The sequence below is a fragment of the Uloborus diversus genome, chromosome 9, assembly GCF_026930045.1.
Source record: "Uloborus diversus isolate 005 chromosome 9, Udiv.v.3.1, whole genome shotgun sequence".
In the NCBI taxonomy this organism is placed as follows: Eukaryota; Metazoa; Arthropoda; class Arachnida; order Araneae; family Uloboridae; genus Uloborus; species Uloborus diversus.
Genome location: NC_072739.1, coordinates 81,845,047 through 81,866,625, shown reverse-complemented (window position 1 = coordinate 81,866,625; position 21,579 = coordinate 81,845,047). Strand labels below are relative to the sequence as shown.

Genomic DNA, 21,579 nt, shown 5'->3' with positions numbered 1-21,579 from the left:
TCCCAGTCATAACACACCTTTTCTGTATACAAACTACCATATTAAGATGCCCCCCCCCCTGCCTCGTGCACTTCTTACACAACGTCAAGACGATAAGTAGATTCGTTTATAGTTGTACCACGGAGAAATGGCGGATGAGCTGGAAGCAGAAGCTATAGTGCCTAGACAAAGGCACCATTTCCGTTCCGTGTAGTTCAATAGGCACCTCGTTCTAGGCACTATAGCGTAACAGGCAAGCAGTCAAGATTTTTACTGCTAGAGCGTTCTCGCTGATCCTACCTACTACGAAATGAAGTGGTCTGTTTCCGCTTCTAGTTCATTCACCATTTTCCCATGGCTCAGCTATATAATTTTGACGAATCCAAATATGCCGGTGGACGCAAAGAACATTTACAATATCATTAATGATTGGCGAGTGTTTTGCACTTTTTGCCATTACGTCCAGTAAAAAAATATTGCAATTCAAAGTCAGATCATCCTTTTCAGATTCATCTCAGCAAATAATTACGTTAATAGTAGAAGCACACGTTTCATAAGGAAAAAAGTTGAATCAATCGAAAAAATACATTGAGACTTTTTTTTTTTGGCACAAAAAGTATTTGCCCACGTGCCTCCGTTGTCGAGATATCAGATCTTAAAGTCTGCCGAAATTTTAAGAAAAGTCCCCAACTTTAAAGGTTTGGCGAGAATTAAAAGATGCCGATTTCAGTCGACCATTTTGCCGTCTGCATGTGGTAGGACATTAAGCTGCAAAGTGTGTGAAAGATATCTCCCATTATTCTGTGAAACTCATTAAATTTGGAGACTTTTCTCAAAATTTCGGCAACTTTAAGACCTTATATTCGGTTAACGGGGCAAGAGGGCAAATAATGTATACATCCAGAAACATGTTTTACTATATGCTCTTTCAAATGCTGCTTTTTTTTCATTATTGCACTATTGTATGGTTTCCTGGTTAATATAAATCAAGTTGCATGTAAACGATCTATAAATTGTTTTGCCAAAGATGTGTTTATTATCTTCGTTTATTCCTTCAGGAAATATAAATAGTTTTCTATAGGGTTAATATAAAGTTTCCCTTAAATATCTAGACGACCGTGAACAAATAAATAATGAAGAAAAAAATTCCTTGACAGTTATGATTAATGCTAACTTTGGAACATTCATTAGCATATCATTCTCAATTCCACATTAGCTACATTCAACTTCAAGAATAGACTGATCTTTCAATGCATAATGTGAAATAACGTGAACAGCATTTTGTACAGACTTTCTTACATTGTGTGTAAAGAAATTCACACTCAACTATACATTTGAATGAAATTCGAATGAAAACTTCTGATCTTTTCTACCATATCCTGTATTGTTTTCTTGTCTGGTAAGATGGTTAATCTGAAAAGATAAGAATCAGTAGTTAAGTGTATTCTCTTTTTAAATAGAAATATTTAAAATAAATTATGCGCAGTAATTCGAGGCAAGTTTGAATCACGATTTTTCTATTTTAAGCTATCTCACTCATATTTTATTGTATTCGTTGGTATACAATAATGTAGGAGCTCAATAAAATTGAGTTGGCATGGCTCAAAATTATTCCAAAAAACGATGTATATCAATAATAACAATAGATTCTTAACAATTAGCAATTACGTTGCACTTTTAATAATATCTAGCAGCCAACTTTAATATTATAATTATACATTTAAAAAAAATTGCCAGTTTAGGAAAAACTATATATATATATATATATATATATATATATATATATATATATATATATATATATATATATATATATAACTACTAATAACTATTTATATATATATATATATATATATATATATATATCAGTCCAGTCACATTAATGTGACCATCTGTCAAAAGCCAGAATAACCACCTTTCGCAGAGCGGATTGCTGCGAGACGTGCAGGAAGAGAGTCACTTAGGTCCCTGAAGGTGTTCTCTATGATGTTGAGCCATGCCGACTCTAATGCCGTGGCCAGCTGTGCTAGATTACGCGGTTGAGGATCCATGGCGCGAACAACTCGATCGAGATGGTCCCACAGATGCTCGATTGGGTTTAAGTCAGGTGAGTTTGCTGGCCAGGGGAAGACGGTAAACTCATCCTGGTGCTCTTCGAACCACGCACGTACACTGGCAGCTGTATGGCACCTTGCATTGTCCTGCTGGAAGATGCCATTATCCTGAGGAAAAACAATGCGCATGTAGGGGTGGACATGGTCCGGAAGGACAGATGCGTACTTGTATTGATCCATCGTGCCTTCCACAATGATCAGTGAACCCAGAGAATGCCAGGAAAACATTCCCTAGACCATAATGTCCCGCCTCCAGCTTGAACCGTTCCGGCAATGGCTGCAGGGTGGTTCCTTTCAGAGGTTTCACGCTTTATACGCCAACGCGTCCATCTGTCCGATGGAGCATAAAACGCGATTCATCTGAAAACGCTACCTGTCGCCACTCAGTGGACGTCCAGCTGCTGTACTGGCGTGCAAATTCTAGCCTTCGTCGTCGATGAACAGCAGTCAGCATAGGTGCACGAACCAGGCGTCTGCTTTGGAGGCCCGGACGCAGCAATGTTCGCTGAATAGTAGTTTGGGAGACACTTTTGGTAGCCTCTTGGTTCATTTTGGTGGTCAGTTGCTCAAAGGTAGCCCGTCTATCTGCCAGAACGCATCTCCGCAACCGTCGTTCGCCTCTGTCATCTATGGCCCGTGGTGCACCACATTTGCCACGTCGCTGATTTTGGACAGTAAAATTTTGCCATGCACGGTACACTTTTACCACGGCGGCACGCGAACAGTTCACAAACTCAGCCGTTTCGGAAATGCTTCCACCCTTAGCCCGAAAGCCAATGATCATGCCCTTTTGGACATCGGATAAATCGCTTCGTTTCTGCATTACGCCAACGATTGAAATGTTTTCCGAAGCCCTCACACACCCTTTATATATGCTCAACTGCACTGTGCTGCCACCTGCCTTCTGTGATTGGTTATTTAACTCTGACGTGGAAAGTACGTGGTGGTCACATTAATGTGACTGGACTGTATATATATATATATATATATATATATATATATATATATATATATATATATATATATATATATATATATATATATATATATATATATATATATATATATATATATACTTTTTTGAGGTTTGCTTTAAATGGAGAGCTGCAATAACTATGTGGGAATAAAACCATAAAAATGTGAGTGATTTCCAGATTTCTTTGATCTCTTAAAAAGAAAAAAAAAATCAGCATACTGCTAGCCTCGACCGCTAATTGAAGTTGTACAATGATGCAACTTGATCAAACATGATCCCCGAAAAATTACGAATCTATTGATACCTCGTTCGGTTGTTAATTCTCTGGCACTCTCGAGAAGTTTGAATGACAAACACAGATACATACATAAAAAGATACAAACTGTCGAATTTTAATACTAGTAGATAAAACTTGTACGTTAATGTACCGTAAACGCTGGCTACTTTGGTCCTTAGGGTCCTTCTTTGGCCCAAATGGAGAAAAAGATACAAAGTTCTCTGTTAACCTTCAGGATGCAGTTTTTAAACATATTTTGACAGAAACCGCTAGAGAGCGCCCCCAAGCGCTCAGTAATGTGTACCAAGCAGTTCTGTCCAAGAAGCGACACCAGTGGTTCTGCGCTCCTTGTGCTAACATGTGTCTTCATAACCTCTCAAATTTTTCTATGTAGAAACAGTCCTACATTAGCTAAGAGCTTTTTAAGTATTTATTTCTAAGTACTATTTAACAGTCTAAGCCGTAGTATAGTTGTACTTCTCATTTCTGTTTAGTTTTTTACTTCCTTTTAGAAAAAAGGAAGTATTGTATTCGCGAAATATTTTCACTCAAAAATCGACCTTAATTTCCGTTTTACTCACCCCCGAATTAATATTGAGTTCTTTTTCGATTCGACCACACGTGGATAAGTACGTAAGAACGTATAGACATGCGAAATATCCATAATGACGATTCCCGAATTAATTACAACGAATTTTCTCGTGCCGTCTGTATGTACGTATGTATGTATGTGCGGTTATGCGGATGTGCGTATGTATGTCGCATAACTCTAGAACGTTAAATCTTAGAAAGTTGAAATTTGATACGTAGACTCCTAGTGAGGTCTAGTTGTGCACCTCCCCTTTTGATTGCATTCGCGTGTTTTTAAAGGGGTCTTTTGCCCCTTTTTGGGGGTAAATCATTGTTAATTTCGATGTAAACTCAAGTGGTGTTATAACTTGGCGGACACTCTCGATATATCGCCAGTCTTTTGGTCGCCAAGTTTTACAAATTTGGCGATTTTTTTTTATAAATTTGTTTTAATTTGGCCACTGTTGGTGATATTTAGAGAGTAAACTATTGAATCACATTAAAATTGCCAGTAATGGGGGAATGACATTAAACTAGAGTAAAATTAAGTCATGTGATGCAGACATCAGCTCGTTTTTATTTTAATTTGACAATGACAACATATCTCTTAACCTAAATATTGCGACCTACTTTGTCTCAGTATAAAAACTTGAAAAAGTCCGCCATAGAGATTTGGAAAAGTAAAGAATAGCTAAAATTGAGACTCTAAACAAGAAAAACGCAAGAAAAAACCTAGAATTCTCGGCAACGGATAAAGAGAGAGATTGCAGACTCAGTTCATCAGGGCTCGGTTACATGGCTTTTATTATGAAAAATAAAGAGGAACTGAAAGTTGTAGTAGGTTTAGAAAAAGTTGACCTAGGAGCATTTACTTCTTACAAATTTCGTTAAAATTGTCGTAAAGTTATTTTGTTGTTGTAGAATGAATGAGCTCAGGTTTTCAGGTATAGCTGTGGATGAAAAGAAGGAGCTAACGTTGGGAACGCACCAGCAAGTTTAGCAAGTTTATTTCTCCGACAATTTAGGATCCTTTGTTTTACGAATGGTGTTCGGTTAGTAAAACTATTCAACCTCTAAAACTAATGAAAATATGACCGTTTTCTGTCAGCAATTTCCGAAACAATAATTAGGTATACGCACACTAGGTATAGTTAAAAATGATAATAATAATAATAATTTTCTTTTTTTTTTTAAAAATGTGCTACTCAAACTTCTTTTAAAATGTTTTTTTTCTTTCGAATAAATAGTTTTCGTATGAATATACGTATCTTTGACTCTAGTTAGGTCTACAACGAGTTAAAACAGGGAAAACCACTTTGGGCCAAAGTAACCCAAACGCAAGGGTAAGACTGGCCCAAATAAAAAACAATAATAAAGGGTAAAAATACTTGGAAATAAACTGATCACTATTCAAAAATTAAATTAAGAGATCTCTTGATGTGTAAAACAAGTTTCCACAGCTTGGAAATATGAATAGTTATAAAATTATTGTGTGTGTGAAAAAAGAGGAGAAAATTCCAAAATGTGGGCCAAAGTATCCCGCGTTTACGGTAATGCAAAAAGCGTTTGCATTGCAAACATAATCCTGTTATTATTGAGTTTCCTCATGAGACGGCAGACATTTCAGTAGTTCGACGTTGCATTCTCATGATCATTGTCTTATTAATGTAACACACATGTTGTCATTTTGCGTAGTCTGCGTACTTTAAAGGTCTGCAGCCCTAATCCTAAAAGATGCTCCATGACAATAAGTTCTTTCAAATAAAATGTTATTCGTATAGAATACTGGGATGTTTTCTGAATTAATATCAAGTAGCATATCGTTAAGATCATTTTATTTCATTATTTTATTAATTTACTTATTTTTAGAATCAATTCTTGTATTTTGCCTTGAAATTTGTCTGCATACCTTAAGTGATGTGTTCCAGGTAGCTGTCCGTATAGTGAACCTGGTAGGGAGCAAATTCCAGCTTCTTCCAACAGCTGCATTGCATAAAATGTATCCGGTGTTTGTCCTTTTCCCTAAAATAAAACATAAACATAACAATATAGTTGAACTCGTTTAAAACAAGTGCGAGGGGGTTACGACATTTGTTCGTTATAACCAAGTGCTCTTAAAAAACGAGGTTGCAAAAAAAAAAAAAAAAAATCGTCAAAATTCATGCACAGTGGCAATGCGTTTTTATTTTTGTGTAGTATCAAAGAAGTTGATTAATTTGCTTTGAACTCTTTGTTTTTCTTGTGTTTTTGTGTTTAAGGAAAATTCATGGCCCTACAAACATCCTCATTTTCATCCCTGGCTTCGAAAATGTTTGAATTTCTTCTGCCTCACAAAAGCCATTAAGTATGTTGAAAATTGATTAGCTTCCATTTCTTCACATTAATTTGTCGTTATCGTCTTCGTTTTTCATTATTTTTTATCCTCTACATTAGCTTGGTTTTGAGCGACAATATCCTCGGAACACTGTCGTCAACTTTTATACAATTTTCGAATGCTTTTCTACTCCACAAAGTAAAAACAAGGCCAGTCATCACTTTTCCTCAGAATAAATGAGTCATCACTAACTTACAATTGACTTCGGAATGCTAAAGAAACTTTCCAAGAAAAGATAAACTCTGCGGGGGGAGTCAATAGAAATTTTACGAATCACAAAAATATTGCTCGCTTTAAGCGGGTTTTGCTCGTTAAAGGGAGTTTTATTCCCATAGACTTAACATTGTACCAACCTAATCTTTCTGATTTCATTGCTAAATTCGGGTTCTTGTTGCTCGTTATAAGCGGGTTCGACTGTATTGAGAAAAAGGAAAAACTGGGAGAATTTAAAAATTCAAGGCAATATTAAGAGAACTTAAAACTAAATTAGGGGAAGAGATGTAACTCTCTACATATGCAGTAAACTCTCGATTATCTGCAGAATAGGGTGGCACGTAACCGCGGATAAACGAAAACCGCGTATAGTCCGAATAATAGGTAAAAAACGACACTACTTTGAAAAATAGCTAAAAATATGAAAAACACTTACACATACATTTAAATTATAGCTAAAACATTGCTACATTGCATCTACTAACATTGAATGTAAAAATGTAAAAGGTACAAACGAGCAATAACACAATTATAAGTTTAAAACACATTTAATGAGTTTTTAAAAAATGTGAAAAGACTCACGGATAATCAGAACTGCAGATAATCCGACCGCCGATAATCGAAAGTTTACTGTACAGGATATTTATAAAATTCTGCACTGATAAAGAACATACAGTGGCTCCCAAAAGTGTTCGTACACCTACGACTTTCAATGAAATAGGACCCTATCCATTGGTTAGAATTAATGTTTCGGAATAGGTATTTAATTATAAGATCTGTGATCAATTTTTAACAAAATTGCATGAAATTTTTAAAAGAAATATTAAAATTTATTTTTTTTTAAATCAAAAACCAAAAAGTGCCGGAAATTTTATCTCACAAAAGTCTTCGTAAACTTTAAAAAATGTCTATATATCATTGAATAATCTAACTTTTTATTAAGTTATTATTTAGTAGAATATCATGCAGTATCAACAACACCTTTTAAAAGTCTGGGAATAGATTTCATTCTTTTTTTTTTGCTTAATTTCTGGGTAAGTGTTCAACCACACTTCGAGTCCTACTGTTTCTAGCTCTATTTTCGTTTCAAAGCCGTATTTTTGTAATCTAGCCTCCAGATATCTCTAAATATGTTACATTAAGTTCAAATCTGAAGATTGAAGGAGTATTTTCTAAACTTCAGGACAACTTTTGAGGCACTAGACGCAAATGTTGAAAACCGTGTGCTTCTTATCGTTATCTTGATAAAAAAAGAAAGTTGTTTCCGATAACCAAATTTTTGGATAAGAGTTTAAAATTGGTTTTTAAAATATTTAAATGAGAACAGCGTGGTTCATTATTTCATCAATAAATTCCAAACTACCAAGTCCTGATGCTGATATGCACCTTCTGACAAGAACACCTTCACCGTCCTGATTAACTGATTCAACTAAGTTCTTAAGATTAAATTCCTCATTTTTTCTTCTATTTACAATTACACAAAAATCTAACCAAAAATGTTGCATTATTTTCATTTATAAGTAAGATGTTATTTCAAGCTTATTTATCATTGTTTTGAGCTTATTTATCATTGATTTGCGACGAAAAGCGTAAGCTTTCTGTTTTTCGCATGGCCAAGAAAATTTCTGCTGGAAGAGGTCCCATTTAATCCCGCTAATCAAAGAACTTGGCGAACAATTTTAGATGAGTATTAAATGTAAAAAATTTCATTTAACTCTGCAGAAACTTTTACAGCACTCAAATGTGTATTTTTCATAAATTTTTTAACTGTAAATCTCCGATCACGCTTTGTCAACTTTGCCGGTTGACCTTTTTTACCTTATTTTCGGTCCGATTCTATTTTTAAAATTATTTTATCAAGCACTTTACTATAGAATGGAATACATTAACTAATTTAGAGACATTTCAAACCAATTTACCACTACTCTGAGGAAAAAATTCAAATTTCGAACGGTGTTTGTGGTTTTTTACGAATACCAGCCATTTTAAAGTAATCAGCACAATATTAAGGAATAAATAAACAAAAAATTAAAACCAAATGACTTTTAAGGATCAACACAATGCAAAAATAATTAAAAAACGACATATGATAACTTTAACCTTGAATTTATTCGAAAATATTTGAGTGTACGATGACTTTTGTGGCGTATTATTTCTCTGTCTCTTCGTTTTTGACCCATTTCAAAAAGCAGATCCGTCAATATTTTGAAAAAACTACAGGGTTTTATTTAGAATGATATAGGAATGTGGTGAAAAAATATTAGAATTCATATTCGAATTCAGTTTCGCGTTATTTTGGTTTTACTAAAAAATTTCAAAGTGTACGAACACTTTTGGGAGTCATCGTATATTCAGAACAAAAACTTTAAAATGCATGTGTATTTTTTTATGTTGATCCTTATCTCATCAAGTTTTTATTTCCATTGGATCAATATTAGCTAAAGGCATGTAGGTGGTGCTAACACCGAAAACTAAAAATGGCGTCTATGAAAGAAAATATCTCCTAGGGGTGCTGCAAGGGAAGTTTTGGTGGTAACCCCTCCTCCTCAGAACCTTTCGTTTTTACACATTTTGCCTAATATGACAGTGTATATCTATACAAGGGCTGTTATGACCCGCCTCCCCCCAGAAAAAATTCTAGTTGCGCTTGCTCCTGGCACGAAGTTGAAAATCTCCTATCTTCCCAGAACTACGAAAAGTAGACACGTAGAAATGTATTAAGGCGGAGAAAACTATTTTGAGATAAGGGTGAAAATAAATAAAAAACGAATTATGTTTGAATCTGAAAGTTTTTTTTTTTAAAGTTAATTTCCTTTGTCATAACAAGAACGGGTTATTAAGACCGTTTACACTCATACAAAGCCCTTGTGACCAAAGCCTCATCCCTCACCCCAAGACTTTAGAAACATCCTGCATATTTATAAAATCGGGAAACAGAAATTATTTTCCAAATTTAAAGCAATTACTACCGAAATTAGCTTGCATTTTTTATTTATGTGATAAAAAATTTTTAATGTTGATTGTATTTCATTTAAAATTAGGCAATATTTTATCGAAATTAGAACTTTTATTGAACATAGATCAGAAATATTTTGCAAAGGCTCTTTCTGTGCCTCAGAGCCAGAAGGACTTAAGTCACATTATGATAATTTTACAGGAGAGAAGAAAAAACTTTTTCCTGGCGCATCCAAAGAATTGGACGCGCTCTCTTTTAACCCTAGTAAAAAATTGAAAGGGATTTTTTTTAAAAGAATTACGTTCACTTGCCTCGATGTGGCATAGGCTTCTACATACACTGCACTAATAAACATACTGTCCAATCACGGATTGCATGGAATTTTCAAACGTCCAGATGAGACGAATCAATCTGAATGGGGGAGAAAAGTAAAAATTTGATGCGTGTATTCTGCTCATTTGAATGAGACTCTGCTTCTGCAAAAGCTGGCATCGCTAAAAATAATAGATTTGTCCATTTTCGGCTGTAAAACGGATGTTTGTCTTTCCATACAATCCGTGGTCAGACAGTTAATTCGCAATTTTTGGACTTGCGTCCTTCTGGCTCTGAGGTACAGATTTTACTCTACATAACTTGAAGCTACATACTTTAGCTGCTGCCACAGCCTTGCTAGGTATTTTGAGTTTAAGAAAGACGAAAGTTGCAGCAGTGTGTTGTTTACATTCGATGCCATCTATTAGATTCAGAGATGACGTCAGAAATATTGCCTTTTCTGTTAAGGATTGCATGATATCTCTCCACTCCTGAAAAAGCAAAATAGCCTTGCAATATTTCCAAGGTTTTAATAAGAAAGTTCAACTTCATGAGTTCTTTTGGAAATGCATGAACAAGTCACTGTTCAAAATCCAGGAATGTTTTACGGTAAATATTATTGTAAAAATAGAGTGTTTACAGTACAAAAATAATTACAGTAAATTGTACGGAGAAAAATTAACGATTGCAGCGCCATTCACTACACCACGTGACTTACACTGCGAAGCAGATAACACCGTATTTCCCCACACTCGATGTGTGCCAACTGGTACATGGTAATCGGCAACGTCGCCCGCCCGCCTATACGAAGGTCCCGAGATCGAACCTGCTGCTCGCGTGCTGCGTTTTTTAACTCTCGTTTTTTCTACCGTAAAATTTTACAGTAAAATAGGATTTTACTGTAAAAGTTATTGGCAACATGGATGCCAGTAATTTTTACCATAAAATTTCAGGATTTTTTTTTAACAGTGTACAGTAAATGAAATGAATATATTTAGAATACTTTTATCTTAAAGGTTGCGTTCGACGAACTTAACCGATCGACCGGTGACTAACCAGTTACTAACCGCAGCGTTCTATGATCTACCGGTTAATGCACCGGTTACCATTTTCAGCTGTTGATTGGTTGATTGAAGCACGTGATCATTAGCTGTCACGTGATTAACCAAGATTAACCAACCGGTAGCTACCGGTCAAGGTCGTCGAACGTAAGCAAAGTTTTATGGGCAACAAAAAATTGTTTGGGATTTTAATTTAGAAATTTATGCCCAAATAAAATCCTTCAGATGTTCAACTACAGTTCACTGCAAACTCTCAGTACGCATTGGGAATACGTTTGGAACACTTTGAATCAAGAAAAATGCTTCAATTCACTGTTTGTGCACTGAAATGTGTTTCTGAATCTGTTTCGAAAGTGCACCGAATGTGTTCCGGTCAAAATATTTGTTGAATTTGAATTTGGGAACATATAGCAACCTTTCACAGCAGTAATATGACCTTTCGATTGCATGATTTTACAACAATGAAAGGTAGCCATATCGAACCAATGGGTGCGATGTGGGCAATGAGATTTGACCTCTGTTCAATAGCCATACTTTCATGTACCAATAAAAAACGTTTAACTGTAGTCCAATTTAATCACCAATGTAGCGTAGCACCAATAAAAAACATTTAACTGTGTCCAAACTCTGATGTCCAATTTTCGAACTATTTTCGAAAACCGGCGTATAAAAAAATTCCATACCTACTGGTGCAATATACCACTTGTTTCACCTTTCTATATCTCACACGGTTCTGCTGTTAATTCATTTTAAAGTAAGGGAGTTCTTTCTCATTCACCAATTAAAAAACACTTGACTGCAGCGCTCTCTGAATTTTTGAACTTATGAAAACCATTGTATAAAAAAATTCCAGAGCGCTGGTGCAACATACAACTTGTTTCACCTTTCTATCTTACACGGCTTTGCTGTTTTGCCATTTCAAAGTAGGGGAGTTCTTTCTCAAACAACCTGTATTTAGATGCATGAAAAAAGGGTTTAAAAGAGTTTGTAGCTTTTTGGTATACGTTGTTCTTGTCAAACTATTGTTAAGTTTGGTTTAAACTATGCTACAAATTTCTAATGGAAAAGAGTCCGCTTACCTGCATAAAACGTTGGTACGATGGTTCTTTAACTTCGGGTGGGCAAATCATGCAGTCAAAAGCAATCTAAAATGTTAACAAAAAATAAATGGCTTAGGTTTCTTAAGCTGTTATAATTCTCTTTCTAATGCACAAAAATATTTCTACATAGTGAAATAATTAGTTTGTGTGAAAGTTGAAATATTTTACAAAACCATGCTTCAAGGGAACGGCAAGGAATTGTTTTACCAGAAAAAAGAAATAAACATGGTTCTCTTTTTATATATGTATCAAGGGGGCGATGAAATCGATTGTGGGGTTATAATTTTTCGCAACATTCCCGTTTTTGAGAAATACGCGATTGAATTACAGCATATAATGGTATTCGCAACTCCAATAAACTATAGGGGGCGCTGCAGCCACTGTCTAATGGTGGATGAAAAAGGTAAAACAAACGCACGCCGTAACTTATAACTTGCTTTGAGGCTTAGTGAATGACAGCGATTCTTTATCGTGTTTGTGGGAAGCTTTCTTTTCTATTCTTCTGACATTACATTACACCATAAACTGTCTGAAGCATGTAATATACCCCAAAGAAAACACGCGGAATGGAATGTTTTACCTTTTTCTGTAGTATTTTTAATCACCGCAAGGTACTTATACGAGCTCTGGAGTTGCGAATATTTCAATGGTATATTTCGTGTGTGGGGAGAAAAACATGGCCGACGTCTTTGCGTTGGACGGTCAATCAGAAGTCCTAAAATAACTACAAGGTCCCTAGCTGAGTAAAAGGTGTTAAAATGCGTTCCGGGTTGCCATGAATAAAGAAACATAGCTCCGTAGCAGCGGAGCGAACCTTTGTTTATCAGAGTTGGGGCCGATCACATGAGACTTTTCGGTAATCATTGATCATTCCTTTAAACTAGGAAATCGCCTGTCAAGGTATGACGGTTGAAAATTGCTTCTACATTTGAACGAAGCAATTGCCTGTTAGGTGATTGTTTTGATAGTTGAAATTTCAACCTTAACTCCAGTTAAGGAACCTTAAACTCTAGTAGATAGCGTTCATTGTTGAACTCCTTTTCTTTTCTTCATTGTCCTAAAATCTGTCTTTCCAGTAAAACAGTTAGGTTACCGGATCCAGTTCAGCCTTGTCAAAATAAAGCATTTCCCTGCATGTTAAACATTACCGAAAAATACTAACAAATTATCATGCTATGGCACAAGTTTAATTGTTGATGACACCAGAGCGTTTCTCGATCAGTGAATTGGCTATTATATATATGAGGATAGCGCATTAGTTTTCAATTCCTATATTATATTCGATATCCATGAATGAATTGTTCCAATTTAATTCTAAAAATTGAATGGTGTATTAAAACTTTCCGCATCCTGTCCTATGCACTGAAATTTACCATGCTTCAAATTTTCTTCTGGAAAAAACAAATCCGTAGGGGAAGCTGCTGTACCCACGAACAAAATTCACTTTTCATTTTTTGCTGATCTCTGGGAATGGATAATCGATCGGAAAAAAAGTCTGGCAGAATATACAACTTATCATCCAATTTGGCAATTTTTGTCAGGTGAAAATCTCAAAACTTTCAACCTCAAAAAAAATTTCTTAAAAACCATCTTTTTTGTTCGTGGGTACAACAACCCGTTCAGCGTTCACCCCGCGGTCAGGTGCCTTTGTACCTATGGACATGTGAAAAAATAATATATAAATAGTTCTGAGGAACTCAATTATACTCAATACATTTTCATAAGCCATTTTATATTGACGTACTTCAAACATCCATTGAAAATAACATTAACTAAAATATCCAACAGAAATTAAACTTCCAAAATTAATCGAAGGTTTTTTCCCCTTTTTTAAAATTTCCTTAATCTTTAACATCAGTGAACTCTTTTAAAAAGTTATTAGTCTTAAGAATGATGTTTTGAATAATTAATATGTTTTTAAACAAAAAAAAAAAAAAAACTAGATTCATGATAGTATGGCTCTCTATGTACCTGTACCTACATAATAAATTCAATTTATATGCAAATTGTAACCTTTAACCAAAGTTAACCAATTACAAAAAAAAACTGTGTTTAGATTAAATAAACAAAAATCTAGAAAAGTCGACTTCAAATGAAAACAGGTGGGATTGACAACGGTCCTACAACAGGTGGGGGTTACTTCAACACTATATCTTCAAGCCCTACTTCAAATTCATCATCATTGTTGAAAGCAAATTTCGGACGTTGATGACAAGGCATCATTTTGAGGTTCTTCACATTGTAAGAAGACTCAGGTGTGACCCAAGGAGACTAAAAATTGCTGTCCGTGGGTACACATGGTTGTGTGTCCTTGGGTACAAAGGTATGCCATTTTGGTTTTGCAAGGCAGTCACATCGACAAAACCACAGTTTTACAACATTAAAAATCAGAAACAAAACCTTCAAATTATAGGGAATCATGATACCTATAACAAAAATTAATAATATAATCCATGACGGAAGAAAAAAAAAAGAAATTGCTCATCTTTTTTTACTTAGATCCTGCTAAAACCGAAAAAATGTGATAGGATCTTAAATGTTCGTTTGATGGCGTTGAAACTTTCTGGCGTAATGGAGAGGGCTGTAACACACTGAACCTCAATTAGGATCTCTCTCGACTATACCCGGAATTTCCCGACCAACATCCGTAGGTACAACCGTCCGTGGGTACAGCAGCTTCCCCTATCGTTCCCTTGTTAGTCTGCATTTTAATAATTAACAGAGAGAGAGTATAATGAATCTTTCCTGGAGAAGTTCAAAATCCAGACGATACTTCTGAAAATAGTTCGTTTGTGCTTCAGCTATATCAGTAAGATCTCTCAAATAGATTATACTAAGGGTTCGGAGAGCTTGTTTTCTTCATGATGATATTTATTTAATAGAAACAAAATGAAGAAAAAACAATCTGACCTATCAGTCTGAAAGTGTCATCTAAGAAATTATCAAATATAATTGCTTTTATTTTAAAAGATAAGAAGCTTACCTGTCCCAAAACTCCTGGACACATTTTCACACAAATAGATTTTTTATACACATTTAATACTTCATCTGTAATATTTATGAGTTCGCAGCATCCAGACCTCAAGCCAGACCTGCAAATATTTTGTACAAAAATTATGAGGATAAAGTTGGTTAAATAAAACATTGAAAATGAAATAAGACCTTTCAACTTATAGGGGAAGAGTGGGTACAGTGAGACGGAAAAATTCAATCACATTTTTTAATATGAAAAAACATTGCAATCAATTTCTTTTGAATTCTATACTATGTGTTACTGTAATAGGTATAATAAAAGTTGATTTAGAAAGATCTACTAATTCATTTAAAAGAAAAAGAAAAAAAACGAAATGCACTTTGGTCCCACTGCTCCCTCAGTGAATGGAAACAGACACAGTACAGTCTGAGCAAAAGCTTTAAGGCCAGCAAATTTTTTTGAGAAATTGGACATATCTTTAACTGAGGATCAAAACATAATTTGAGTGATAATTATTAACCTTAAATACAAGCAAAAAGCGACAAAACAATCATTTGTAATTATTTTATCATCAGAAAATACTACAGATCAATGTTTGAGCCTGAAGGAGCTGAGTAAAAGCTTTAAGGCCAACTTAGAAAAAAGCATAGGAAGAAAGAAATGCAAGCATTTAGAATCTTGTGCAGGAGCCATTTCTTCGAATTACTTCAAATATTCTTGTTTGCATAAATGAAATTAGTTTTTGACAAAGTTCGGGGTCTGTTTCATACCATTCATCTTCGATAGAAGATTTCAGCTCTATTTATGAAGTAAAATGTCTCCCATTTGCATAAACTCTTCTTGCTAAGTCGCCAAATAAGTACTCGATTGGGTTGAGATCTGGAGACTCAGCTGGCCATTTCAAAGTTTCAATATTGTTGACTTTTATCCAATTATGTGTACTGTTACTCGAATGGGTAGGTGCATTGTCTTGCTGATATTTCCAATTTTCCAGCAATAAATTCAGCATTTGGTAAGAGATGACTTGGGAGGACATTTTGATATTCTTGTGAATTCATTTTACCCGAAAATTGAACCGCAATTGAGCCCATACTATTGTAAGAAAAGCACCCCCAAGTCATGACAGAGCCTCCACCCAATTGGCGCTTGGAGAATATTTCTTTTTCCCTTCGTAAATCATGCCACTAGTACTTCCATCCGTCTGGTCCATCCAAGTTACACTTCTTTTCATCAGAAAAAAATATTTGTATCCATTGGTTATCCCAGGTCATGACTTTTTGGCTGAAGTTCAAACGCTCTATTTTGTGCCTATTCAGTAAATGTGGCTTAGCCAATTTTGCCACGTAAACAAAACTTTCACACCTTCTAAATGTGATATATATCGTTTTTTGACAAACATTTAAGCCTGTCGCCTGAATATGTTTCCTGGTTGAGTACTTCCCAGTTGATGTAAGTTTGCAAACACTTCTTTCATCACGCGAAGACAAAGCTCTAGGTTTTCCACTGGGATTTTTTTACCATAATTGTATTTCAATCTCAATAAATTATTGACCACAGTCTTTGATCTTCCTATTTTTTTCGCAGTAGTACGGCTGCTCATCCCCGTTGGGGGAAAAAGCTTCAATCTGCCCTCTTTCACGATCAGTTAACTTCTTACCTTTCGACATCTTCACAAAGACCACCAAAACTTCGAAGAAATTAATGAAAAAAATACAAGTTAAAGGGTTTCCACAATCTCATTAACTGCTGTGATATTTATTCTAGTAAATCTACATTTAGTATTTAAGAAATACTGGTGTCCTTAAAGTTGTTACTCATGCTGAAATACTAACTTTGAATATACTACTACTTTTCTGGAAAAATCATACTTTAAAAAACTTAAACATTGAGTTATTTCTTTCAAATGAACATTAATGATTACTAGTTCAAAAATATTAAAATCCCTTTAACTTCATTTTCCCGTATTCTCAATTTTTTTTACTGGCCTTAAAGTTTTTACTCAGGCTGTAAGTGGGATCAGTGAAACACACATTTATCGAGCTAGCGAAATATTACTTCGATGTAATAGCCATAACTCCACTCAACACCCTTATTGTGTTGGTGCAGGGTTTTCTAACTAATCTTGTTACTACTTTCGTCAATAGTTTAGTTGTAATTAAGTTCCAATCAACACATGGATCATTTTCCCGAAACAACGCAATTTGGACAAGACAAAGAATGGCATTCACTGTGATAGGGGAATGACTTTTAGAGGCAATAATGCATTTTACTGACGATATTATAAATTCTGTGGGAAAAGGAAACACTACTTTTGTGAAATTGAAAAAAATCCAATGTCGTGGTGTGGAAAAAGGAGTTATTGTGGTCATTTGTTTCCCTTACACATGACAGGGAAATGACGACAAGGAATGACAAAACTTAAAGTTAACTTATATATTGTCATAACTGTAAACAACAAAACTCAATGTCACTTAAAGTAAGATGGAAAAACTGTATACAAACAGGAGTCAATCACTCATTGAGCGATGATTACAAAATTAAATAAATTCTCAGAGACAGGGTAGTGACAGTCATTAAAAATACATACAAAATTTAAATTGAGATCACCGAATTATACTCCACTCCGTGTATTTTTGCAAAAAGAACCAATTAAGATTATTACTATGATGAGACCACAATTCAAAGACTAAATTATGGGTTAATATAACTATTACCAGATGTGAGAAACATTTATTCCATTCTTCGACAGGGGAATGACAAAAAATCAAAGGGCATTTTTTACTTTTTTCTTTTTTTTTTTTCAATAGTGCAAATCTTTAAAAGGCTTTATTTTTCTATTTTACAGCATTGCATAACAGTTGCTAAGAAGTTAAGAAACAATTTCTTTACAAATACACATGGCTTCTTGACTTTTTAGAGCTTATTTTGTTTTAAAGTAGAGGTAGGGACATACAGGGGGATGACATTTATCATGTAAAAAATTATTTAAATGTATAATAATAATAGAAAGTTTGTTTTAGCTTATTTTACAAACGTAAAATCACGTTGTTAAAGCATTCTAACGTCAGTTTCATTTCTATACAAGTTAATTTGTTATTTTTGGAGCAAGAACAACAATTTAGCAGTTTAAAGAAAATGACCCACATAATTTTTCCACTTCTTATATAAAAGAACCACGGGATCAGTGAGACTTGAACTCATGCTGTCTTACTGCTTCCTTATTGCTATATCTGAAGTAATTAAGCGCCATTTTCATACAAAGAAAAAATAACAAAATCATTTTACTGCTGTGATGAACGTTAAATAATAGGCTGATTAAGGTATATCAAACAAGACAAAAAACGATGCAACAAGCAATTTAAAATTTACTTTGATGGGGTTAAATTAAGATGACGTAATTATTTTTCTCGCCTTAGATCTGAATGCAACTTTCTTTCTGAAATAATGTTCACAGCATGTTGAATTGACTTTATGCAAAAGTGTTACCAGTCTGGAAATAGCTAAACCCAGAAAATAAATTGCTACTGTCTCGCTGTTCTCACGGTACCCCCCTCTTCCCCTGCAATCTACGGCGTAATCTGTTCTTTTCAATTTGAAAAGCTATGTTGACTGAGAAAAAATAGTAAAATGATTTTGTTCTAATATACAGAAGTGTAGTTTGTTGGAGCTTTTAATTTTGCCATTTATTTTCAACAGAACCATATTGGGGCAAACCTAACCTGACAGCATTGTGAAGGCTACACAAATTCTAATCACAGGATTATTACGACGCTTCCAGATTAGGTTTGCCTCAACTATACGTGTAAATAAAGAAATGCTCCTTTTGGCGATTTCAATCACTTGTTTAGCAAGGACAAGAACAAATTTGCGCCGAGCAGACGGCAAATTCGATTACTATTAGTTAACTTTTTTTTACTATAATTCAAGAGAAAATCTCCAAAAGTGGACGTGTGGTAAACCTTCTGGTACCCTATTGTTTACTTTCGCTCTGTCTTTCTACTGAATAAAGAATAGTTTCGGATGTATGTTTAACCACTTGGTGGTCAGCCCAAGCATACTCGCGGTTGTGCATGGAATTTAAAAAGGAGTGGGATGGTCCAGCCTTCAAGAAGTTTAAAAAGTACAAATTTACAAATAAGTTCAGGTAGAGATGGATCGTCGGTATCATGCTAAATTAATGAATGTGAAAAATCGTGAATCGTTTTTCAAACTCGACGGTTTGCCTTAGTACTCAAACAGAGCTACCCACTGGTTATAACTACTTCAAACGATAGTTTTACACTTAAAGTTATCTGTACAAGTTAAAACATTAAAAATAACTAAACTCCTCAGGAAGAAAAAAAATATTGTTTTAGCTCCCCTGAAAAGTGCCAATTTTCACATTCGTTAGTTTAGCATGGAGCCGACGATATATGCACTTTCCAGTTTCATTTTCTTATCCAGGAAAAGCTATTTTTTTCCGATTTAAATTACCATCCCTCCGTAAACTCCATTTTTGAATAAGTACATTAAAAACGCTACGTCGTTAATCATATATATTTATCACCTAATCGTCTAAACTTATTTTTCCCTTGTGTGATAAGGTTTGTTTTACTTCAACCGCATTGGTACTGATACTGAAAGCGTCAGAACCATGCAGTTCATTTTTAAAGATTTTTTTTTTTTAACTAAATATTTCACAAAATTTTCGTTTATTCGGAAGTCCTTCTCGCATTCTTTTTTACTCTTAAGCAACTCTAATGTACTTACCTTTGAAAGAAGTGTTAAAGTTTTTCAAAAGTAAAAACGCTGTAGCAATAGAATTGCTACAGCATTTCACTGCCAACATTCAGGTGCCACTAAGAAGCCAATTTTACAGATTTATTTTCATGAAATGTCATTTCGGAAAATATTATTTTCAGTATAAGGCAGTTTTTAATCTTCATATTGCTATTTTATTTTCCACTCATCGTAAGTAATCTGATTTGAAAAGAGTTGCATTATTTTCTTCATCTTGTTAGCTTATTTAAAACGTAGCCTTGAACTCCGGATATCGAAACGTTATGACAGTGCCCTAAGTTTTACTTGGCTATTGTTAAAAAGCACGTTTAACAGTTTATCTCTCTCCTCCCAAAAAAAATAAATAAATAATAAAATAAAAAATAAATCACATATATGTACGGATAACTAATAGTTTGTGATCCTCTGACGACTATTCAATTTAAATTGAACTAAATTTAAATTATAAGTTTAGTAATATTCTTTTTGTATTGTTTAGTTTACTTCGATAGAGTGTAAGTTTTGATCGATAATTTTTATTAAGTTGCTTAAAATTTTTTCTTACGAATTAGCTTGGCTATGCTGAACGTATGAGCCTCCCTTTTCTTTTTGAAAGTCCAGTCTAAGTTTATTTTCGATCAACATAAATTACGAGTTTATCTGATAATAATGGTTAAAGCTAATTTTATCACAATGCAGCTAATATTTGTTTATTATGTGTAAAGAAAATGTTCATTTCCTTTGAGTATTAAAAATGTGAATGCTTTTTTTTTTTTTAACTGATTATTGCATAACTTCGATGTATTAGGTAAAATATCAAAAACTAATTTACCTGCTGCCTGGTTTGACAGAATTAAATTTTGTTGTAATTATATTCCACTGTATGAAGATCAAAAAAAAAAAAGCGTAAGCCATACTTTTTTGGTTTAACCAGTTCTTTCGAAAATCTAAGAACACAGTTAAGTGAATATTGAATTACGTAATAAAAGTAGCCCAGTACAATATTTGTTCCACAGATCAAGTATTACACCGATTGATTTTTCTTTCACGTTTTTTTTTTTGAAATTAAATTTTGTTTAATAGCTCAACGGCTACACCGCGCAGTACGACATTTAATTCGTGACTTATTTATTTATTAATTTATTTTTGTTGTTGTTGTTTGTAGAGTATTGTAGGGGAAAGAAGGGGGGGGATAGAATCTGCTTCCTGAAAATCTTCTAAGAATAAATGCCACGCATTTGCTTATTGAATAGGAGAACTTAACCATTATTAGGCAAGTTGATGAGATTTAAATGTCGTGTCATAATAAATATCTCAGTTCCTTAAAATTTTGAATGTGTTCAAAAGAAGAGATGCAAGCATACTTTTTTTTCTAATTGCGTTAGCAAATTTGGGAGGGTGCTAAAAAAAATTTTCTCCCGTCTGTCTTTTTTGAGTAAAACTAATTGTAACAAGAAATAATTTTACAGATAAAATGAAATGTCTGTATCAAATAAAAAAAAAAAAAACAAGACCGCCATTTTTATTATTGCTTCCCAAATATGCTACCCCAGAGCCAGACGGACGTAAGTCACACTATGGTAATTTTACAGAAGAAAGGAAAAACTTTTTTCTGGCGCATGCAAAGGATGAGACGTGCGCTCTCTTAACACTGGTAAAAAATTCACGAGGATTTTTTTTAAAGAATTAAGTTCACATGGCTCGATACGGAATAGGCGTCTACATACAATGCACTAATAAACGGAAAATTGCAATTTTTGGACTTACGTCAGTCTGGCTCTGAGGTACAGATATTTGAGGAATTAGCAAGTCCTCTATAATTACAATTTTCTGTACAAAATATAAAGGAATGTGGAAAATGTCATATTCATTCCATGTCAAGTGACCTGGTGGTCCCCTTCCAACCATCTCTGAT

The 21,579-nt window shown here is 34.3% G+C and overlaps 1 protein-coding gene across 1 annotated transcript in view; it reads right to left on the bottom strand.

Moving 5' to 3' along the window:
- Positions 1–389: 389 nt before the first annotated feature.
- Positions 390–21,579, bottom strand: part of LOC129230348 (alanine aminotransferase 2-like) — a 73,628-nt gene continuing 52,438 nt past the window's right edge. The window contains exons 9-13 of the mRNA XM_054864746.1: positions 14,916–15,024; positions 11,912–11,977; positions 10,107–10,262; positions 5,826–5,938; positions 390–1,392 (exon numbers count right to left, since the gene is read on the bottom strand). Of these exons, the coding sequence (XP_054720721.1) occupies positions 1,302–1,392; positions 5,826–5,938; positions 10,107–10,262; positions 11,912–11,977; positions 14,916–15,024 (535 nt within the window). The 3' untranslated portion in view covers positions 390–1,301. The remainder of the gene's footprint in view (positions 1,393–5,825; positions 5,939–10,106; positions 10,263–11,911; positions 11,978–14,915; positions 15,025–21,579) is intronic.